We start from the raw sequence: 25,414 nt of genomic DNA on the forward strand, positions 1-25,414 counted from the left end.
CAATGAATATAAAACAAACAGTTAATATGGTCAGCTGCGGCTTGCACAGTCATGCAGTACTCTGCCACATGGTGGCCATGTCTCCAGTGCATCCGTACTCTTACGGGTATTTGTATTGATTGTCCAGCCATTTTTCATTATCGTGATGAGAGGCCATAACTAGCTGATTAGCGGGGTGTATGGAACACCGCCAATCAGTTGTTCGGTGTAGCTTTGCTGCTGGAGGTCGGTGCTGGAGCTACATATTGTAGCACAGGGTGCTCACTACTACAGTGCTGATCCCATTTAAAGGGGTTCTCCGGCAATTAAGAAAATGAAAATACTTAAATATTACTTTATTATGAATATATTCCCAAATACCTTACATTAGTTATAATGGCTCGTTTTGTCTAGGGCAGGGATGCTTAACCTGCAGCCCTCCAGCTGTTGTAAAACTACAACTGCCACCATGCCCTGCTGTAGGCTGATAGCTGTAGACTGTCTGGGCATGCTGGGAGTTGTAGTTTTGTAACAGCTGGAGGGCCGCAGGTTGAGCATCCCTGGTCTAGGGAGCAATCATTAGGGGAAAATAAAATGGCCGCTGTCCTATTAGTACACACAAAACCTGTCCTAATCACACAGCAGGACAAGTTACTTCACAACACTGAGCTAAAGAGCTGCCTCATCCACCTCCTCCTCTCTACTTGTCAGGGATTATCATCCTAAATACAGATGATAAGAACTTTAGCTGAATCTCTGTAGGAATGGAGTTCATAAGCAGATGTGGCTGATGAGCAGCAGCACTTGTATGCAGTCTCCATTACCACAGTCTCTCCTCTCTGTACATCATGTCTCCTGATGAACTCCCTCAAAGATTTAGCTAAATATCATATTAACCCCTTAAGGACTCAGCCCTATTTCACCTTAAGGACTTGGCCATTTTTTGCAAATCTGACCAGTGTCACTTTAAGTGCTGATAACTTTAAAACGCTTTGACTTATCCAGGCCATTCTGAGATAGTTTTTTCGTCACATTTTGTACTTCATGACACTGGTAAAATGAAGTAAAAAAAAAAAATCTTTTTTATTTATAAAAAACAAAAAACAAAATTTACCCCAAATTTGTAAAAAATTGCAAATTTCCAAGTTTCAATTTCTCTACTTCTATAATACATAGTAATACCTCCAAAAATAGTTATTACTTTACATTCCCCATATGTCTACTTCATGTTTGGATCATTTTGGGAATGATATTTTATTTTTTGGGGATGTTACAAGGCTTAGAAGTGTAGAAGCAAATCTTGAAATTTTTCAGAAATTTTCAAAAAAACTATTTTTAGGGACCAGTTCAGGTCTGAAGTCACTTTGCGAGGCTTACATAATAGAAACCACCCAAAACCATAATAGAAACCACCCCATTCTATAAACTACACCCCTCAAGGTATTCAAAACTGATTTTACAAACGTCGTTAACCCTTTAGGTGTTCCACAAGAGTTAATGGCAAATGGTGTTAAAATTTCAGTTTGGCAAATTTTCCATTTTAATAAATTTTTTCCAGTAACAAAGCAAGGGTTAACAGCCAAACAAAATACTATATTTATTGCCCCGATTCTGTAGTTTGCAGAAACACCCCATATGTAGCCGTAAACTACTGTACGGGCACACAGTAGGGCGTAGAGGGAAAGGTGCGCCGTATGGTTTTTAGAAGGCAGATTTTGCTGGACTGTTTTTTTTGACACCATGTCCCATTTGAAGCCCCCCTGATGCACCCCTAGAGTGAAAACCCCATAAAAGTGAGCCCTTCTAAGAAACTACACCCCTCAAGGTATTCAAGACTGATTTTACAAACTTTGTTAACCCTTTAGGTGTTGCACAAGATTTAATGGAAAATAGAGATACAATTTCAAAATTTCACTTTTTTGGCAGATTTTCCATTTTTATATATATTTTTCCAGTTACAAAGCAAGGGTTAACAGCCAAACAAAACTCAATATTTATGGCCCTGATTCTGTAGTTTACAGAAACACCCCATATGTGGTCGTAAACTGCTGTACAGGCACACGACAGGGCGCAGAAAGAAAGGAATGCCATACGGTTTTTGGAAGGCAGATTTTGCTGGACAGTTTTTTTTTTACACCATGTCCCATTTGAAGCCCCCCTGATGCACCCCTAGAGTAGAAACTCCAAAAAAGTGACCCCATTTTAGAAGCTACGGGATAGGGTGGCAGTTTTGTTGGTACTAGTTTAGGGTACATATGATTTTTGGTTGCTCTATATTACACTTTTTGTGAGGCAAGATAACAAGAAATAGCTTTTTTGGCACTATTTACAACATTCATCTGACAGGTTAGATCATGTGGTATTTTTATAGAGCAGGTTGTCACGGACGCGGCGATACCTAATATGTATACAATTTTTTTATTTATGTAAGTTTTACACAATGATTTCATTTTTTAAACAAAAAAAATCATGTTTTAGTGTCTCTATAGTCAGAGCCATAGTTTTTTTCAGTTTTTGGGCGATTATCTTAGGTAGGGTCTCATTTTTTGTGGGATGAGGAGATGACAGTTTGATTGGCACTATTTTGGGGTGCATATGACTTTTTGATCGATTGCTATTACACTTTTTGTGACGTAAGATGACAAAAAATGGCTTTTTTTACACCGTTTTTATTTTTAGTTTTTTACGGTGGTCACCTGAGGGGTTAGGTCATGTGATATTTTTATAGAGCCGGTCGATACGGACGCGGCGATACCCAATATGTATACTTTATTTTTATTTATGTAAATTTTACACAATGATTTCATTTTTGAAACAAAAAAAAATCATGTTTTAGTGTTTCCATAGTCTAAGAGCCATAGTTTTTTCAGTTTTTGGGCGATTATCTTGGGTAGGGTATGATTTTTGCGGGATGAGATGACGGTTTGATTGGTACTATTTTGGCATACATGCGACTTTTTTGATCACTACCTTTTTTGGGAAGTAAGGTGGGCAAAATTTTAATTTTCTCATTGTTTTTTTTTTTTATGACGTTCACCATGCGGGGAAAGTAACATGACCGTTTTATAGATCAGGTCGTTACGAACTCGGCGATACCCAATATGTGTAGTGTTTTTTATTTTTTCCATTTTTATTCAGTGATAAATGTGTTTTTTTTATCTTTACTTTTTTTCACTATTTTTTTTACATTTTTTTGACCCAGACCCACTTGGTTCTTGAAGATCCAGTGGGTCTGATGTCTGTATAATACAGTACAGTACACTATATAGTGTATTGTACTGTATTTTACTTACACTTTGTCTGAACAGATCTATGCCTTTAGCACAGATCCGTTCAGCACCATGGACAGCAGGATGCCTGAGAAGGCATCCTGTTGCCATGGGAACCTTCCCCGTCTGCTCATTTGTGGCCACAACTTCGCAGACGGGGAAGGGTAAGGAGGGGGGCTCCCTCCCTCTGTGACCCCATCCTGTCCGGGGGCTGCAAAGGCACAGCAGCCCCACGATGGGAGAGGGAGGGAGCTCCCTGACCCTGACAGTTAACCTTTTCCATACAGCGGTCCGTACAGACCGCGGTATGGAAAGGGTTAAACGGCTGACATCTGCACAGATGTCAGCAATGTGCTGACACTCTGGTATAACCACTGGCCACCAACAAATTTTTAAGAGGAGGCAGGCGGGGGATTGCGATCCCGCCTGCCGCACCGCCCGCCTCCCGCAACCCCCTCCCTGCACCACCTGCCGGCATAAAATCATGCAGGGGTGCAGGGGGGGGTGCAAAAATCGACATTTTGGGCATTTTAAAGTTTCTGATCAGAAACTGCAGAAAGCGCAGCAAACCGCAGGTCTGAATTGACCTGCGGTTTGCGGTGATCGCCGATACGGGCGGGTCACATGACACACACACCCCCCCCCCCCCCCCCCCCCCGGCGTTGTGACAGAATGCCGGCTGAATGATTTCAGCCGGCATCCTGTTCGGATTAACCCCCGCAGCTCCGCAATCTCGATTTAAACTTAGGACATACCGGTACGCCCCCAGATTCCTTAAGGATTCGGGAAATAGGGTGTACCAGTACGCCCTAAGTCATTAAGGGGTTAAACTGTAGTCAGGGTCATAATCCCTGACAGGCAGAGCAGAGAGGAGAATGAGGCAGCTTTTTACTCAGTGTTGTGAAGTAACTTGTCCTGCTGTGTAATTAGGACAGGTTTTGTGTGCACTAACAGGATGGCGGCCATTTTGTTTCTCCTAATCATTGCTCCCTAGACAAAACGAGCCATTATAACTAATGAAAGGTATTTGGGAATATATTTATAATAAAGTAATATTTGCGTATTTTCATTTTCTTAATTCCCAGAGAACCCCTTCAAGTCAATGGGGGCAGCACTATTTATATAAACACACACACTATATCGCCAAAAAAAGCAGTCAGGGGCTTGCCCAGCCACAATGCTGTGCATACCTGAGCCAAACAAGTTTCTGGACTGATGTCCAGCCCCAGAGCTTAGCGGGGGAATTAAGTCTAGCATTCACGGCTGTCTTTGCTTGTGATTTTGTCCTGGCTCCAGTTAGTGCTGTGTGCTCGGGACACTGCTGCATTTCTATTTGACCTTTCTGTGTGTTGACCTCGGATACTTTCTGGATTAACGCTATGACAACCATTTCTCCTGGCTTTGACTCCTTTGCTTGTTTCTGGTTAACCCTCTGCTATTTTGGCTTCTATTGTCTCTCCTGGCTCAGACTCTGGCTTGATGTGCTATCTTGCTAATCCTTGGCATCTGATAGGTCTGCTGCCTGTGATCTGGCATCTGTTTCAGGTTGCTTTACTTCGCAAATGTAACCTGAGTTCCTAGCAGCCAAATCCAAGTGGCCTTGTAGTGGGTTATGGAAAATGCCTAGGGGTAGCCTTAGATCTTCTAACTATAGTGGTGAAGGAAGACAGGTAGCAGATTAAGAGTTTGTTGGTGGTGGTCTCAGACAGTGGCCATGTATCCTTGACGTTTCTGTACATATGCAGAAAATCAAACATCACAGTAATTCTGTAGGGATCTGGTGCCTACCTTTGCTCTATTCTTCTGGAACGTATTTGGATTACACTTTGGAACAGACTATTCAACCATAAAAATATGATTAAGAAGTCCAGAAATTACTGATGTTGGATGATATAGCCTTCAGTTCATCCCAATGATGAGACTGATGTCAGGGCTCTGTGCAGTCCACAACTGTTTTCAAACTACCAACAATAAAATAGAGGACAAACTTTTTTTTTTTTTTAACTCTCCATTCTCCTGTTTGAAGTTTGAATGGCATATTACTCCATGGCTGAACCTTGTAGACTTTTGACCAGGCCAGAATCCTTAAAAATCATAACTCCAGAAGAAGAGACAGCAAGTTCCATAAACATAAAGTGTAACTGTTGTTTCCATTTACTTTTAATATTGTGAAGAGACAGTGGTGTTAACCATTTTGTAATATGTTTCTTTCCACTAGAAAACAGGGTGCAGAGTCTTCATTACAAAGCTCTAACTGCGCGTTGCTAAGGCTTCGTTCATATCACCGTTCAGCGTCTGTTCTCCTGCTCCGTTTAGGAGAAGGCACATAACTGAGCCAAACTGAGCCTTTAGGACCCATAGACTATAATGGGGTCCGTTATGTTTCCGCTCAGAAGATGATTTTGAAGCGGAGACAAAAGTCCTGCATGCACAACTTTTGTCTCCGCTCCAAAATCATCTTCTGAGCGGAAACATAACTGACCCCATTATAGTCTATGGGGTCCTAAGGGCTCCGTTTGGCTCAGTTATGTGCCTTCTCCGCCCTTTCCGTTCTCCTGGTCTGGCTGAACGGTGATGTGAACGAAGCCGAAGAAGAGTCTGTCTTCAGTCCTACTGAGCAGTGAAGAAACCTGTGTGTAATAAGTCATATAGGCAGGGCAATGGACAGTGATAGGTAAAATGTACATAGTCAGGGACTGGGATAGTGACAAGAGGCAGGCTGGAAGTCTCTGTATGCTACACACAGGTGTCTTCAGCACTCAGTAGGACTGACGACTGAAGACAGACTCTCCTTTGCAATGATCAGTTAGACCATTCCTAAGAAGACTCTTTAGGCTACTTTCACACCAGCGTTTCGGTGTCCGCCTGTGAGATCCGTTTCAAGGCTCTCACAAGCGGCCCCAAATGGATCAGTTTAGCCCCAATGCATTCTGAATGGATGCGGATCCGTTCAGAATGCATCAGTTTGGCTCTGTTCCGCCTCCATTCCGCTCTGGAGGCGGACACCAAAACGCTGCTTGCAGCGTTTTGGTGTCCGCCTGGCTGTGTGGAGCCAAACGGATCTGTCCTGACTTACTATGTAAGTCAATAGGGACAGATTCGTTTAGATTGACACAATATTGGTGCAATTGTAAACGGATCCGTCCCCCATTGACTTTCAATGTAAGTCAGGATCGGTTTGACTTACACTTAAGACATGGGGCCAGATTTATCATTAGCTCAGGTCAGAATAATGGAGTGAAAAAGTCCCCAAAAAAGTCCCAAACGCTAAAACTGCACACAAATTTGCGACTTTTTTCTGCTCTGCACTATGCTCGCCAGTTTTCTGAAAGTGGGCGTGTTTTCTTATGTAAATGAATCTCTAGACAGATTTACTATTGGGACTATTTAAAAAGTCACATATGGCTAAAGTCAGTTTTAGCCAAGTCAGATTTATGTTCGGCCCTTTAAGACTGTAATAAATGTGGTTTGACAATAGCAGTTTATCCGTCAGTAAGCGGCTTTACAAAAGTCGCACGTCTTTCCGAAAAAGTCGCATGTTCTATTAAAAAGTCTCATAAGATAAGCATGGTCCTTGCTGGAGTGAAATTGTGCATTTTTTTTGCAACATTTTTGCGACTTTTTAAATAGTCACAATAGTAAATCTGTCTAGAGATTCATTTACATAAGAAAACACGCCCACTTTCAGAAAACTGGCGAGCATAGTGCAGAGCAGAAAAAAAGTCGCAAATTTTTGTGCAGTATTAGCGATTGCGCAAAAATTGGCGACTTTTTCACTCCATTATTCTGACTTGAGCTAATGATAAATCAGGCTCAATATGTTTGTGCAAGCTAGACTAAACATCTGTATAATTTGTATTACCTACTACAGTATCATTTTACTACCTACTAACAAATAACGCTTTTATTTTAAAGATTTTAAAGCAACTTAAAACTATAAATACACAAACGTATTTGCATGACATGTAATGATCTCTGGAAAAGATTGTTCTGTTACGCTGAAGAATATGTGTCATAAAAAATAACTGGATGCAACACTCGGCTTTCTCTGACTCATTCATCCTGTAGGCCAAGTAAGGTCAAAAGCTGTCTGGCATTTAGCTTAAGGGTAGAATGAGATTCATATGATAAAAAAAATCCACAACGTATTCTAAGTTGCAAAATGATTTTAAGTTGATTAACAAGCCTGTAGCTGAGCATCTCTCAGTCTTATCATCAGGCCTCATGCACACGACCGTTTTTTGTTTTTTTGCGGTCCGCAAAACGGATTTCCGTTGTTCCGTGACCGTTTTTTCATCCGTGGGTCTTCCTTGATTTTTGGAGGATCCACGGACATGAAAAAAAAGTCGTTTTGGTGTCCGCCTGGCCGTGCTGAGTCAAACGGATCCGTCCTGACTTACATTGCAAGTCAATGGGGACGGATCCGTTTGACGTTGACACAATATGGTGCAATTGCAAACGGATCCGTCCCCATTGACTTTCAATGTAAAGTCAGGAGTCCCTATTATACCATCGGATCAGAGTTTTCTCCAATCCAATGGTATATTTTAACTTAAAGCGTACATGACTGCCCCCTGCTGCCTGGCAGGTGCTGCCAGGCAGCAGGGGGCAGACCCCCCCTCCCTCCCCCCCTGTATTTAACTCATTGATGGCGAGTGCGGCCGCCCCCCCCTCCCTCCCTCCCTTGTATTTAACACATTGGTGGCCAGTGCGGCCGGCCCCCCCTCCCTTGCTATAAGCAATGCGCCGCACAGACCTTTCACTTACCAGTAGGAGGAGCGCCCGGCCGGTCACAGACATCGCAGGTAAGTATAATGCTTCTAAAATTGCAAAGTAACCATGGCAGCCAGGACTGCAGTAGCATCTTGGCTGCCATGGTAACCGATTGGAGCCACAGCGATTAAACTGGGACTGCGATCGGAACTCTCCGCTGCCACCAATGATGGGGGGGTCGGTCATTTTAATTAGGGTGAGGGGGGGGGGGGGGGGGCCGGCCGCACTGGCCACCAATGAGTTAAATACAGGGGAGGGAGGGGGGCCGCACTGGCCACCAATGAGTTAAATACAGGGGGGGGAGGGAGGGGGCAGTCATGTACACAGTTCTTTTAGTATATTCTAACCTGAAGCATCTCCATCACCATGGGAACGCCTCTGTGTTAGAATATACTGTCGGATCGGAGTTTTCACGAAGTGAAAAATCAGATCTAAAAAGCTTTTATGCAGACGGATCAGCGGATCCGTCTGTGTGAAAGTAGCCTACGGACAAGAATGACGGACGCGGATGGCAATCTTGTGTGCATCCGTGTTTTTTCACGGACCCATTGACTTGAATGGGTCCGTGAACCGTTGTCCGTAAAAAAATTAGGACAGGTCATATTTTTTTGATGGACAGGAAACACGGATCACGGATGCGGCTGCAAAACTGTGCATTTTCCGATTTTTCCACGGACCCATTAAAAGTCAATGGGTCCGCGGAAAAAAAAAAACGGAAAACGGAAAAACAGCCGCGGATGCACACAACGGTCGTGTGCATGAGGCCTCAGAGATATTCTTTGCTCCTAAAATATCCATCTCAAATGTTAAAAGTCAGATCAGATCACAAACCTGTAAATATATATTGAATATGTACCAGCAAATACTGTATATGTCTAACCTTTTACTCTCCTCATTTGATTGGGGAAACTATCCATAAAGTAAGCAGACATTGACTGCCATTGAGCCAGACATCTATGCTCCAAAGTGACTGAGTATAATTACAAAAGACTGCTTCGTGTCAGCATTTCCACAAATATTAAAGGGTTTTTCAAGATACTATCCAAAGGATATGCTATTAAAGGGGTTATCCAAAGCTGTAGGTCCCCCCGCCCCCCCCCCCCCCCCCCCTTCCCACACACACACACACACACACAGAAACAATGCCTGGGCTCCTCATACAAACGGATCCGTAAGAACACAGGTGTCAGAGACCAGGTAAGTATTCTCTGTATGAGGGACCAGGGTATTGTGGGGTGGGGGGGGGGGGGGTTTACAGGTTTGAATAACCCCTTTAATGTTTAATTGTGCAATCTCAGCCCTCAGGCCATCTGCCATACACAACACTGAAGGGGCTGCGGTGATCTTCTGAAAGTCATATCACCCTCACTGATTTCACAGGCACAACAAGTTTCCATATTGGTGGCTATGGCGGATACTGCAGCTTAGTCCCATTCAAATGACAAACTGAAGCATTAGAAAATGTAACCTGTATCGATGAGCCACTGTATCAGTCCAAACAGTGAGGGTGATTGGTTAGACCCTTGGATCAAACCCTATGAGCGGTAACATAAAACCATATGTAGGTAATATTCTTGCAGCAACATTAAAGCATGGATTTGTCAATGAAGGACTTGCGTTCCTCGGCTATATAGCTGCAGACACCATTACCACTTAATTTACAACTTGAAAATGTAAACAGACCACAGAACACCTACAAGTTTGTCAGCCTGTCAAGCTATGATAGCAGAGCTTCTATATGCAGACTTCTCTAGGTTTCCCTACATTAATGTTAAACGAGCCAAAACATGCTGAGGTTTCCAATAAAAGGAATGTAGCATCTAGTACAGGCGGATGCACAGACGTATATACAGATCACGATACAGAACAAACTACTGGAGATTACTTCACTTTTGCACTGCAGGATTTTTACAATATAAGGCCTCTTTCACACTTGCGTTGTCCGGATCCGTCGTGTACTCCATTTGCCGGAGGTGCCCGCCGGATCCGTAACAACGCAAGTGAACTGAAAGCATTTGAAGACGGATCCGTCTTCAAAATGCGTTCAGTGTTACTATGGCACCCAGGATGCTATTAAAGTCCTGGCTGCCATAGTAGTAGTGGGGAGCGGGGGAGCAGTATACTTACAGTCCGTGCGGCTCCCGGGGCGCTCCAGAATGACGTCAGAGCGCCCCATGCGCATAGATGACGTGATCCATGCGATCACGTCATCCATGCGCGTGGGGCGCCCGGACGTCACTCTGAAGCGCCCCAGGAGCCGCACGGACGGTAAGTATACTGCTCCCCCGCTCCCCACTACACTTTACCATGGCAAACAGGACTTTAGTGTCTTGGCAGCCATGGTAACCATTCAGAAAAAGCTAAACGTCGGATGGGGATAATCCTGATCAGGATTCTTCCGGCATAGAGACCCGACGACGGAACTCTATGCCGGAACACAACAACACAAGTGTGAAAGAGCCCTAACACTGTTTTAAAAGAAAGGTGCTCTTCTTCAGGAACCTGACAAAAAGGGATTGTCCAAAAGGGACAAGAAGAGAAGATAAGGCTAAAAGTTTACAGTATAATGTTACGTCAATATCTGTGCGAAAGGTGATTGGGTAGCCTGTTCCGGCATTGACTGTAATGGGACGCAACGGGGATCCGGCAACTTTCTGGCATAAATACTGTTTTTTTTAACCAGGCAAAGACTGCTGCACGCTAACGCTCATTCACTGGGTGATGAAATCTTTCATCCATCACCAAGAATGATTGTTTCTGGGTTGCAGATTGACCTGTGTAAAGAGGAATTTGCTGCCCAGAAACAATGAACTTAAAATCAGCTCTCACCTCTTCTGATGATTAGGCAATAACAGGGAACATTTGGTTCCTTCCCAATAATTGCCTGTATGGCAAAAGGGTAGAGTGAACCTTAGATAAATCCTCTCCCTTTTTTTTTTATAATACATTCAACATGTCCTTTTCCCCTTTTTTATATAGTTAATTACCGTAATAAATTCAACTTTTATTATGACAGTCTTCAAAGGATAATCATAAGAATGAAAATCTGTGGTCTGCCTTTAAGTAGGTTTCAAAACTCTCACTTCCTGCCAGTGTTCTGCAATCTCATTTGCATTTCTTCAACTGAGTCATTAAGTAATCTGTAAAGCCAACAGTGACTAATAAAAGCCCTAATGACTGAAATATCAAACTATCAATGAGTCAGAATTCATACTTTAGTGATGAAAGTTGGTGAAAATCCTTTAAATACATGCGCTAAAGTATTATTTGTGCACAGACGTAGACAGTCCGGACAGCTTGCGGTTTTCACTCGCTCCATAGAATGCATCCAAAGAAAGTGAACACCCTACCAAATGTAATTCTTTAACCGCTTGTGTCAAAAAGAAACCAGCTTTTGAATAAAATCGGATGTTCTTTCAAGAAAGAAGAAAAAAAGCTGATAATACTATTCAAGACAGTACGAAACCGAAAAATAATTGAACGCCATGGTAATTTGTGTTGACTTAGACTTGCAGACGCAATGTTAATGTGTAAGCTATGTTTGAAGCTGTTAAGGTATATCAACTATCCCTGTATAACAACGCAATCATATTAAAGGGGCAGAGGTCCTTCAAGCTCTCTTATTCGTCTCGCAGAGGGAGTCTAGAGTGGTGGACTTCTCAATATGAAGTCCATAAGCCTATGACAGTGAGCTCAGGCCATGAGAGAACAGTTTACCTAATACATTTCAAGTTGGAGAATGAAGGCTAATATCAGTAAAATGAAACAAAAAAAAAAATGATAAAAAATATAGAATTACCTTTAAATGATGCCTCTCTCTATTAATATACATTTTCCAGAAATCACGGAAGAGTTATTCATGTGACACTCTGTCTTCATGCTGATCAACACGTCGGAAGGTCATTGTGAGAACATGGAAGACTTGGTTTTGAAGTCCAGATGTGACTCTCCTTCAGTCTCTAAGGAAAAAGAAAATAGGTTTGTGCCATGTTGGAAAAATCAACACACATGAAATGAACATCAATTCTTTGTGATGCTCTTCAGATGCTGAATTAGACCTGTTAGTTCATATATTCTGCTCTTTTTAAAGCCCAATTATCCAACAAAACATCGCTTTACAAGTCAAATAAAGCCCCATAGGTCTATGGAACATATCAGCTTTTCTTCTAGTTATCTGCATTCCATTCCCTAGTTCAAGCATAAAACCTCCAAAGAGCCATCTTCCAGACTTGCTTCTGTAGTCATCTCATACACATGTTAAATGCTATATTGTCAATTACTTTAGGTTTTAATGAAGAACAAGAAGAAGCGGTCAATCGGTGGCTTATGGGGTAGGAGGACGCTCCCAGCTACTAAATGTAATGCTAATTGTGCCCCCATATTCCAACACAGAGGACCTTTATAACATGTTACACATTTATAGGCATCGTGATCAGGCTGGCAGAGCAGGGCAGAAAATTTGTACAAAGACTAATTCTTACTCTGAAGAATCAGTGTGGCTATTAGCAACATCCCCTCCCCGATGAAACAAGTTCGAGCAAGGTAACCAGCTCACCATGTAAGGAACTGTCCTCAGAAGACAACACTGCCAAATACCAAAAAAATGGCTCAGTGTGCTTAGAGGTTTGCTATATCACTAATCGCTATTAGCATATTGAGTGAAAATAGCAGGTGCTAGTCACAATAAACGCCAAAGCAACTACAGAACTTTAGTTTCAAGTTAACAGCACATGATTATATCATTGACTTCCCTTATGGAAACTCAACATCATTTACATGCATCTATTTTGGACCGTCTTTTATATATTTATACTTAAATTATTTCCATTTATTGTACTTCCTTTTATCATTCAGTTGACTAAATCATAATGGCAAAAACTACTGAAAATGTGTTCATGCAGAACAAAAGAGAAGAGACACAAACTATTTATTACTGAACACAAGTGGCTGAGGGTGGGGGAAATACGGACACCTAAAGTGCTTTTCTCCGATGCACTCAGTTGTGTACACGAAAATATCACAAGCAGTTATGCATCAACAGACACGTGAGGGGAACATAACATCTGGAATAAAGAACTAACTCTAGAAAATAAGAAGATTAAGAAGATTGTTTACTTATTGCAAATATGTTAGAGAAGAGTTTATTTTTTTTATTAGAGCCTTCAAGTTTCTACCTTTACAGAAACCCAGTGCAATTTCAATTTTTCAACCATTTCACATCCCAACAATTTCCTCTCTCTTATGCTAAAGCTAGTTTCATGAGAAGCCAAGTAACCCAACAGAATGTTTTTGAAGCGTGGTAGGTTAGGAGACTGGAGAACTCAGAGAAGACTCAGATGAGTAGGAGAGCTGTATGAATACGAAAAAAAAAATCACAATAATTCCTTAGCCCTTTAAGAACACAGCCTAGTTTGGTACCTAAAAGGGGGCGTCTCATCAGACAATGGGGGCATATTTCTAGGACTCCCAGCGGTGTGCCCTCGACCACTTTCAGAGCTCGGTTTAGGAGATAGGCAATATCCTAGCGATATGCTCCCATTGTTTCAGATAGGACAATCCCTTTAAGCCCACAGCAATTTCTTCATCTCCGCATTTCAAGAGATACAACTTTATTTTTCCTTCAACACAGCTGCAGGAAGGCAAATTTTTGAAGGACGAGTTGCATGTTTTAATGCACCATTTGGGAGTATATCTAATATATAATTTTCAAACTATTTTGGGGGAGACTGAAAAAAGAAAAAAAAAAAGACAAAAATAATGCAATTCTGCCACTGTTTTATGGTTTCATCTTTACAGTGTTCACTGTGTGGTAAAAATGACATGTTAAACTTTATTCTTCCTCAGGTATGTACAATTAAGCAGATACCAAAATAATTTAGTTTTTGTTCTGGTGTACTACCTAAAAAATAAAAAGTTAAAAAAACTAACAAAAAAAAAAACTGTGTCACTATATTTTGACACCCATAACCCAATGGAGCCATGTGATCGATACCATTTTTACACACATGCAACCTTTTGATCTTTTTTAGGTACGGTGGCCAAAAAATGACATTTGTCAATGGGGATTTACAAAAAAATATATTTTTAAAAATGTTACACAACATAGGTGTCATAACATGGCATGCCTGGGGTATTCAGAGGCCCCCTCCAGCTGTCTAGCCGCTGAAATACAGCAATCATTATTGATTGGCATCTGAGCGGTTATTCTGCTGGGATTGGAGTTATCTCAGATCCCTATATAATACAATTTGCTTCCATAAGCAATGGCACAGGCACAGTTTTTCACCCTACTATTAGGGCACTGAGTGTTAAAGTGCTACTTACAGTGATGTAATAGTTGCTATAGGGGTTAATACTGCATGTGTTAACCTCTTCTAGCAGAAGCCAGTTTGGACCAAATGCTGAAGTTCCATTTTTTACTTTAATTTTTTATCTGACGTTTCACTTAGTAATAACTTTAGAATGCTTTTATGTTTTATGTTTAAAAATTGCAGTTTTCAGAATTTAAATATCTCTGCTTTTACATAAAATAGTTTATAATTATGATTTACCATATGCCTATTTTATGTTGGTATTGTTTTTTTAAAAATAGTATTTTTCTATTTTGTTTTATGTTACACGGCTTATACGTTAAGCTGCAATTTTTCACATTTTTAAGAAAATTTCCAAACCCTATTTTTTGGTGACCAATTCAATTTTAAAAGGTTGAGAGCCATAAATATTAGACACCCTCAAAAAATAACATCATTTTAAAAACCCCTCAAAATATTCCAAAAAACATTTAGGAAGTTTATTAACCCTGAAGGTCCTTCAGAGGAATTTAGGCAAACTGGAGGTGAAATTTTAAACTTAGATTTTTTTTTTAAAGATTTTTCAATTTTGAACCATGTAGTTCTACACCGCCCATCCCCAAAAAAAAGTCGCCACCAAAAATATTTTGTTGGGCCGCCTTTAGCTTCGATTACAGCACGCATTCGCTGTGGCATTGTTTCGATAAGCTTCTGCAATGTCACAAGATTTATTTCCATCCAGTGTTGCATTAATTTTTCACCAAGGTCTTGCATTGATGATAGTAGAGTCTGACTGCTGCGCTAAGCCTTCTCCAGCACATCCCAAAGATTCTCAATAGGGTTAAGGTCTGGACTCTGTGGTGGCCAATCCATGTGTGAAAATGAGGTCTCATGCTCCCTTAACCACTCTTTCACAATTTGAGCCCGATGAATCCTGGCATTGTCATCTTGGAATATGCCCGTGCCATCAGGGAAGAAAAAAAATCCATTGATGGAATAACCTGGTCATTCAGTATGTTCAGTTTAGGGCTGCAGCTAACGATTATTTGAATAATCGAAAAGTTGTCGATAATTTCATCGAATAATTAGAAAAAAACACCAAAATGACAAAAAAAGGGGTTTATATGATTTTACTTGAAAAATGATGTTCAAAGGCCATATTAAAACAAATTGTGAATGCCACTGTTATGGGGGATCTGTGGATGGCACTGTTATGGAGGGGATCTGTGGATGGCACTTATGGAGGGGATCTGTGGATGGCACTGTTATGGAGGGGTTCTGTGGATGGCACTGTTATGGGGAGAGGGATCTGTGGATGGCACTGTTATGGGGAGGGGGATCTGTGGATGGCACTGTTATGGGGAGGGGGATCTGTGGATGGCACTGTTATGGGGGATCTGTGGATGGCACTGTTATGGAGGGGATCTGTGGATGGCACTTATGGAGGGGATCTGTGGATGGCACTTATGGAGGGTATCTGTGGATGGCACTGTTATGGGAGGGGGATTTGTGCACTGTTATGGGGAGAGGGATCTGTGGATGGCACTGTTATGGGGAGGGGGATCTGTGGATGGCACTGTTATGGGGAGGGGGATCTGTGGATGGCACTGTTATGGGGAGGGGGATCTGTGGATGACAATGTTATGGGGAGGGGGACCTGTGGATGACTATGCTATGGGGGGATCTATGGATGACACTATATAGCATGAAGAAGTAGATGAAGATTTTTAGAATAACAACTTTTCATATTAGTTTGATTAGGTTGATTCTGTATTCATAGGTTTGTAGAAGTTAGGATTAAGGTCTTTTTATCTACTCTGTTCGTGTTATAACATTTTTGCTGTGAAGAGGCATGTGAGTCAAATTCAGTTTTGAGAACTGCAAAAGTAAACTAAGCATCTGTGATAATATCTTGCAGGCAGAGAAACTGCCCAATAATCTTACGAAAACCTCTGGAAGAGCATGACATTGTGAATGGATTAATGGAATTTATTTACCAAAAGAATTTAACATATACAGCCTTATTCTACATAATTAAAAAACTAATCTTTATTTCATGATGGAATAACCTTTGGATGGTAATATATTGTCCTCAAAAAGCATTTTATAAAAAAAATAAAAATCCGATTTATATTAAAAAAAAAATCTGATTTAAATGAAAAAAATATCAGATTTTTTTGGGATTTTATCTTTAAAAAAATATCAGATTTTTATCCACCCTGCCCTGAGGTACCAGTACAGTACAAACCCCCCAAAAAAAGTGACCTCATTTTGGAAACTACACTTCCCAAGGAGAATATTGAACCCACAGGTGTGTTCCAGAAATGAATATGCAGCTGATGGTGAAAAATGAAAATTGCAATTATCCAGATATGCCATTTCAGTGCCCAGTTTGTGTCACTGTGAAAAGTCAGTCAGAACTTTACTCATTATGCTGTGTTTGCTGATTTTAGAAACACCCTACATGTGACTCTAATCTGTTCCCTGGAAATATGACAAGGCTCAGGAGTGAAAGAGCTTCATGCAAATTTGAGGCCTAACCCGGTAATTTATACAGCACTGGCAGACAACTTCAGAGCCTCTGAGGTTTAAATTTTTTTTTTAAATAAACTCCAAGAAGTGACTCCATTTTGTAAACTATACCCTCAAGAATTTCACTGAGGGGCATAGTGAAAAATTTTAGTTAAAGGGATTGTCTCACTTCAGCAGATGGCATTTATCATGTAGAGAAAGTTAATACAAGCCACTTACTAATGTATTGATATTATCCATATTGCCTCGTTTGCTGGCTGGATACATTTTTCCATTACATTATACACAGCTTGTTTCTATGGTTACGACCAGCCTGTAATCCAGCAGTGATAGTTCTGCTTACACACTGTAGGAAAAAGTGCCAGTCTATATGCACACCCATGGTCCCGGCTATAGTGTGCAAAGCACGGCCACCGCTGCTGGATTACAGGGGGTCGTAGCCATGGAAACGAGCAGTGTATAATGCAATGGAAAAATGAATCAAGACAGCAAAGGAAACAAAATGGACAATAATAATGTATTACCGTAACTTTCCCTATATGATACACGCCACTTGCTGAAGTGAGACAACCCCTTTAAGTGTCAGTCCAAATGGTATTCATCTAGGGCAGTGATGGCTAACCTCCGGCACTCCAGCTGTGGTAAAACTACATCTCTCAGCATGCTCTATTCATTTCTATGGAGTTCTGAGAACAATGAAGTGTATTTTCTTGGGAGATGTAGTTTTACCACAGCTGGAGTGCCGGAGGTTAGCCATCACAGATCTAGGGGTACATTGAGAAATTCTATAACACCAGTCCTGATATGCGTTTAGGGGTATAGTGAGAATTTTTAGCTGTAAAGTGACACCCCTCACACTGTTACACACAGTTTTTTGGGCGGGGGACCTTCATTTTATTTATTTTTTGGGGTGGAGGTGGATTTGATTTCTGTGGGGAAATGCTGGCCGGGTATTATCCTGCTAACATCACTGCCAGATGCACTGCCCTCCCCATCCTGGTGAATAAAGTTCAGGGTTTGATGACTTTTTCCTGAAATTGCAGAAAAAGTAGCCTGCTGCCAGGATATCTGTACTGCACAAAAGGCATTGTACAGGGCATCTTGGGTCAGATGGACAGCTTATACTCAGGGGTGTGGAAATATAAAAAAAAACTACTTGTCGAAGGACTAAAGTGGGGGCTCAATCTACTTGTCCCTCATGACCATCTACTTGTCCTGAACTTATACTAACGTTATACTGTATGGGGGTGGGGGCCACAAGGCGATGTTATACTGTATGGGGCGGGGGCCACAAGGAGATGTTATGCTGTATGGGGCGGGGGCCACAAGGAGATGTTATGCTGTATGGGGCGGGGGCCACAAGGAGACGTTATGCTGTATGGGGGTGGGGGCCACAGGGAGACGTTATATTGTATGGGGGCGGGGGCCACAGGGTGACATTATACTGTGCGGGGGCAGCCGCTTGGTGACGTTATACTGTATGGGGGCAAGAGGGAGACGTTATACTGTATGGGGGCCACAAGGAGACGTTATACTGTATGGGGGCAACAGGGAGACATTATAGTTTATCAAGTGCCACGTGCAGTGCAGATTGCAGGCAGGGCCAGAGCCTCAGAAGACAGACAGCACAACCTTTATTTCTGACACCCCTGCAGATGAGCGTTCCTCCCGGAGCCTGTCCACATCGCAGCTCCCGGCCTGACCTGCAAGCGCTGACTGGGGTCACATAGCATTATACTGATTTATGATGCTATGTAACCCTTACAGTTCTGGAATCTATTGGATAACACTGACATAATGCTGTCAGTGTTATCCAACACATTCCAGAACATATAACATATATATCTCCTGAGAAGCCAATTTGATCCTAAAGGGTTAATTTACCCTGTAATCTAAACTGTGTGTCATCTGTCACTTCTCTTATCTCTCTGCTCCAGTCCCTTAACCTTATCACTGCTGCAACAAAAGCATCAGCCGACAGCCTCAGTGTAATAACCTGTTCTAGACTCTGACTCAGTGTAACCTGTTCTAGCCTCTGACTCAGTGTAACCTGTTCTAGCCTCTGACTCAGTGTAACCTGTTCTAGCCTCTGACTCACGGCTCTTTTAACTCAATGAATCGAATGAGTCACTAACTGAGTCGGATCTTTAGATTCTTTTAACTTGTGACTCATTCGATTCATTTCTATTCTAACTCCCTGTACAGACGGCTCAGAGCTGCTAGTGCTTGCCTTGCCTCAGCTCTGATTGGTTGGTGGGAGGGGAGGGGCTGGCAGAAACCAGCTTCCACTCTAGGATCATATTACACTCCTCCCGAGTCCCTCCCCTCCCTGCTGCCAGCGTCTCTGCTATTTGTGTGCTGTGTGACTGAACTGAGCCGACGATGCAAGGGCAGGCTGACATAGATGTAGGAGCGGTCAGCTCGCGGCAAGCATATGACCGCTCCTATTACTGCCCAACCGACATGTCCCTGCTACTTGCCCGCACAGGGCTAAGCAACTGTTCAAACTACTTGCCCGGCGCCCGGAACTGCATGTCCCGGGCGTCGGGCGATAGGAATTCCACACCCCTGTTATACTATACTTAAGTTTTGCACATGGCCCTATATGGCTTGATGACCTGATCTGAAAGGTCCACGTCGCCCATTAATTTGTTATATTCTTGTACACACACGTTTGGTGGCTTGGGTGTTGGAGCAAGGACAAGGCTGCTGCTGCCATCATGGATTGTGATCAAGGTCAGAACTTCTCTCATCTCTATATCTCACAAGCAGCAGAATGTTTGCTGAAGAAGGCTCTGCTCTCTCCCACTCCTATTGTTTGCCCCAGCAAAGTTTTGGGGATGCCCCTCTGAATCTTATGAACCATGCCACAGGCCACAGTCTACAGTGGCTATAGACAAAAGGGCTTTAAAAGGAAATGGGTCACCAAAATTTTGTCTGCCAGTTAAATCCAGATAGCAACACATATCCTTTTTATTAACACATATCCTTTTTTTTAATTCTATTTTCTGAACATGATTATGGGGACGGCCATCTTGCTTGAAATGTTCTTAACAGCATTTACAAAGCATTAAAAAAAAATTGCTTTATGGAAGCCCCGTGATCCAAAGACACAATGGACAGGAGGGGACCTCATTGACTTCTATGGGAGAGTTTTCTAGGCATGTTCTGTGACCTGTGCAGAGATGATTTACCAAGGAAAGAATAGATGAGCTCTGACAATCTCCTATTGTGAATGGTGGATCCTGTCTTATCTGTACACAGAGGTGATACAGTCCTGATCAAAAGTTTAAGACCACTTGAAAAATGGCAAAAAATCATATTTAGCATGGCTGGATCTTAACAAGGTTCCAAGTAGAGCTTCAACATGCAACAAGAAGAAATGGGAGTGAGACAAAACATTTTTTGAGCATTTAATTTAATGAAAAACAACGAATAAACTGAAACAGGCTGTTTTTCAGCTGATCAAAAGTTTAGGACCACACCTCCAAAAAAAAACTAAACCCCCCCAAAACAGAAATCCAACTTCCAAACATGAACTCAGTAATGAGTAGCTCCGCCGTTATTGTTTGTCACTTCAAAAATTCGTTTCGGCATGCTTGATGCAAGCGTTTTCATGAGGCGAGTGGGAACATTTCTCCAAGTGGTGAAGACGGCCGCACGAAGGCCATCTACTGTCTGGAACTGTTGTCCATTTTTGTAAACTTCCCTTGCCATCCATCCATCCCCAAAGGTTCTCAATTGGATTTAGATCAGGGGAACACGCAGGATGGGCCAAAAGAGTGGTGTTATTCTCCTGGAAGAAGTCTCTTGTCCTGCGGGCATTGTGTACTGTAGCGTTGTCCTGTTGAAAAACCCAGTCGTTACCACACAGACGAGGGCCCTCAGTCATGAGGAATGCTCTCTGCAACATCTGAACATAGCCAGCGGCCGTTTGACGCCCCTGCACTTCCTGAAGCTCCATTGTTCCACTGAAGGAAAAAGCACCCCAGACCATTATGGCGCCCCCTCCACTGTGGCGCGTAGAAAACATCTCAGGTAGGATCCGCTTGTCATGCCAGTAACGTTGGAAACCATCAAGGTTACATTTTTTCTCATCAGAGAATAAAACTTTCTTCCACCTTTGAATGTCCCATGTTTGGTGCTCTCTTGCAAAGTCCAAAAGAGCAGTTCTGTGGCGTTCAAGGAGACAAGGTCTTTGAAGACGTTTTTTGTTTTTGAAGCCCTTCAGTCTCAGATGCCGTCTGATGGTTATGGGGCTGCACTCAGCACCAGTAAGGGCCTTAATTTGGGTCGAGGATCGTCCAGTGTCTTGACGGACAGCCAATTGGATCCTCCGGCTCAGTGCTGATGACATTTTTTTGGGTCTTCCACTTGACTTTTTTGTTCCATAACCCTCAGGATCATTTACGAATTCAAGAAATTCCAAATGACTGTCTTACTGCGTCCCACCTCAGCAGCGATGGCGTGCTGTGAGAGACCCTGCTTATGCAGTTCAACAACCCGACCACGTTCAAAAAGGGAGTTTTTTTTGCCTTTGCCATCACAACGTGTGACTACCTGACAGAAAATGACAATTAATCCACATCTTTGCACAGATTTGGCCTTTTAAAGGCATGTGGTCCTAAACTTTTGATCAGCTGAAAAACAGCTTGTTTCAGTTTATGCGTTGTTTTCATTAAAATGAATGCTCAAAAAATGTTTTGTCTCACTCCCATTTCTTCTTGTTGCATGTTGAAGCTCTACTTGGAACCTTGTTAAGATCCAGCCATGGTAAATATGATTTTTTGCCATTTTTCAAGTGGTCTTAAACTTTTGATCAGGACTGTATCTCCTTATTATTACAGGTACCATAAAATTTATTAGGGGCATCAGGAATAAAAGGGGAAAAAATTGGTGGCCTCGAACCTTAATACAAGGCTCTTACTAATGTATTGTGATTGTCCATATTGCCTTCTTTGCTGACTGGATTCATTTTTACATCACATTATACACTGCTTGTTTCCATGGTTACAACCACCCTGCAATCCAGCAGCGGCGGCCATGCTTGCACACTATAAAGAAAAGATACCACTATTCCCCAATATTGAGCATAGTGTTTTCTTGAGTGAAGCACTCCCCTTGCCTCACTTTCCTTCTCGCAGTGACTGACAGCTGGCTGCTATGTTTCTGCATAGACAGCAGCTCGTCTATCACGGTGAGGAGGGTGGTAGTTTGCAGAAAGAGAGCTCTGCTTATGAATTCACCAGCTCAATAAGTTATGGGTCTGGTGTGATCTCTCTTATTAGCCAAACAGCACAATATTTTTGCTGTCCTTTCATAGGGCAGACAAGTACAATAACAGAAACTTAAAGTGGATCTATCATAATATGATAGATTTGCACTATATAATATGATAGATTGCACTATATAATATGATAGATTTGCACTATACAGTAGAGTCAGCCAGGATGGAACTACTGCCATAGTGACTGCCACTATACACACAAAGTAATAACGATTACTGTGTATGTGCACTGGCAGGTGAGGTCTGGGCTGTAATGGATGTCTGTCATCCATTACAGACTGGGCCTCATTCCCTGGCCTGTGCGCTCTCCTATTCAGTCCAGCAGGTGCGATGATGTCACCACATCCCGTCTGCTGCTGGGGAGAAGAGGATGTGCTCCGTTCATTGGAGAAATAGGGCTAGGTGAGCATTACTGGTTTTTTTTTACTAACATCACAGGGTTTTCACTAATATAAGGGGGGAAACTAAGTGGGCCTGACTACTGTGTGGGAGCACAAAGATGACATAATTACTATGAGGAGTGACTAAGGGGGCATAGCTACTGTGTGGGAGCACTAAGGGAGAATAACTACTGTGTGAGGACACTAATGGGGCATAACTACTGTGGGGGGCACAAAAATGACAAAAGTACTGTGAGGGGTGACTAAGGGAGCATAGCTACTGTGTGGGAGCACTAAGGGAGCATAATTACTGTGTGAGGGAACTAATGGGGCATAACTACTGTGTCGGGCCACTAAGAGAGGATAACTACTGTGTGAGGGCACGAAGGATGCATAAATACTGTGCAAGGCCATTAGGGAGCATTCTACTGAGTCTCCGCACTACAGGGGGCATAACTACTGTGTGGGCGCACTAAGCAGGAATAACTTCTGTGTTAGGGAACTAAGTGGGCATAACTACTATGTGAGGGCACTACTGGGGCATAAATACTGTGTTGGGACACTAAGCAAAGATAACTACTGTGTCAGGACAAAAAGGGAGCATTCTACCGAGTTTGGGCACAATGGGGGAATAACTACTAGGGCTGCAGCTAACGATTATTTGAATAATCGATTAGTTGTCGATAATTTCATCAATTAATCGGGGAAAAACACCAAAAGGACAAAAAAAAAGGGGGTTTATATGATTTTACTTGAAAAATTATGTTCAAAGGCCATATTAAAACAAATTGTGAATGGCACTGTTATGGGAGATCTGTGGATGGCACTGTTATGGATGGGTTCTGTGGATGGCACTTATGGAGGGGATCTGTGGATGGCACTTATGGAGGGGATCTGTGGATGGCACTTATGGAGGGGATCTGTGGATGGCACTATTATGGGGGATCTGTGGATGGCACTGTTATGGAGGGGTTCTGTGGATGGCACTGTTATGGAGGGGTTCTGTGGATGGCACTGTTATGGAGGGGTTCTGTGGATGGCACTGTTATGGAGGGGTTCTGTGGATGGCACTGTTATGGAGGGGTTCTGTGGATGGCACTGTTATGGAGGGGTTCTGTGGGTGGCACTGTTATGGAGGGGTTCTGTGGGTGGCACTGTTATGGAGGGGTTCTGTGGGTGGCACTGTTATGGAGGGGTTCTGTGGATGGAACTTATGGAGGGGATCTGTGGATGGAACTTATGGAGGGGATCTGTGGATGGCACTATTATGGGGGATCTGTGGATGGCACTGTTATTGAGGGGTTCTGTGGATGGCACTGTTATGGAGGGGTTCTGTGGATGGCACTGTTATGGAGGGGTTCTGTGGATGGCACTGTTATGGAGGGGTTCTGTGGGTGGCACTGTTATGGAGGGGTTCTGTGGATGGCACTGTTATGGAGGGGTTCTGTGGATGGCACTGTTATGGAGGGGTTCTGTGGATGGCACTGTTATGGAGGGGTTCTGTGGATGACACTGTTATGGAGGGGTTCTGTGGATGACACTGTTATGGAGGGGTTCTGTGGATGACACTTATGGGGGATCTGTGGATGACACTTATGGGGGATCTGTGGATGACACTTATGGGGGATCTGTGGATGACACTTATGGGGGATCTGTGGATGACACTTATGGGGGATCTGTGGATGACACTTATGGGGGATCTGTGGATGACACTGTTATGGGGGATCTGTGGATGACACTGTTATGGGGGATCTGTGGATGACACTGTTATGGGGGATCTGTGGATGGCACTATTATGGGGGGGATCTGTGGATGGCACTATTATGGGGGATCTGTGGATGGCACTGTTATGGGGAGGGGGATCTGTGCACTGTTATGGGGAGAGGGATCTGTGGATGGCACTGTTATGGGAGGGGGATCTGTGGATGGCACTGTTATGGGAGGGGGATCTGTGGATGGCACTGTTATGGGAGGGGGATCTGTGGATGACACTGTTATGGGGAGGGGGATCTGTGGATGACAATGTTATGGGGAGGGGGACCTGTTGATGACTATGCTATGGGGGGATCTATGGATGACACTATATAGCATCTTATGCTATATGTGTCATCCACAGATCTCCCCCATAGCAGTGTCATCCACATATTCCCCTCCCCATAACAGTGCCATACACAGATCCCCCTCCCCATAACAGCCCTGGCCCCGCCGCTCACAGCAGTATTCCTTAACCGGCAGTAACTTTTACTTTAAATCACCGCATCTTCTTTTACTTTACAATGAAGCTCCAGTAACAGGCAGAGCGGGCGGCGGCGTAACGTCACTTACTCACGTGACGTGCCTGCTCCACCTACTTTATGAATGAAGCAGGCGGAGTATGCGCCGCCGCCCCCGCTCTGACTGTTACTGGAGCTTCATTGTAAGGTAATAAAGATGCGGTGATCTAAAATTCAAGGACCCGCAGGCATAGCGCCCGCCCGGCCGCCCACTTCCGCCCGCATAGCAACGAATCGGCTGTTTATTCAATAACGGGATTCGTTGACAACGAATCCAGTTATCGAATATTATCGATAACGTAGATTAATCGTTGCAGCCCTAATAACTACTATGTTTGGGTACTATGAGGGCATAACTACTGTGTAAGGATACGGAGTTGCTTGAAGGGGGGCCCTGTTCAAACATTTGCTATGGGGCCCAGCCTTTTCTAGTTACATCTCTGGAGTCAGAATTATTTGACACTTTTGCACTGAAGGTCACTAAACACAGATTGGATCAAGGACATTTCATTCATCACCTCTCAGATATTTTACATTTATAAAGTCTTTCATTTCATGGAGTAGAAAAAGTCAACACAGTAATCCAAAAAGCAAACAAGCCACATCCTTATGAAATCTGAGCACACCACTT

At 42.9% G+C, this 25,414-nt stretch overlaps 1 protein-coding gene across 1 annotated transcript in view; it reads right to left on the reverse strand.

Annotated features, from left to right (window-relative positions):
- The window catches only part of BACH2 (BTB domain and CNC homolog 2), a 351,072-nt gene that overhangs the window by 173,627 nt on the left and 152,031 nt on the right, over positions 1-25,414 (reverse strand). Inside the window, 1 exon segment of the mRNA XM_040428770.1 lies at positions 11,821-11,980. Coding sequence (XP_040284704.1) covers positions 11,821-11,853 — 33 coding nt within the window. The 5' untranslated portion in view covers positions 11,854-11,980.

This window comes from Bufo bufo, chromosome 4 (genome assembly GCF_905171765.1).
Source record: "Bufo bufo chromosome 4, aBufBuf1.1, whole genome shotgun sequence".
In the NCBI taxonomy this organism is placed as follows: domain Eukaryota; kingdom Metazoa; phylum Chordata; class Amphibia; order Anura; family Bufonidae; genus Bufo; species Bufo bufo.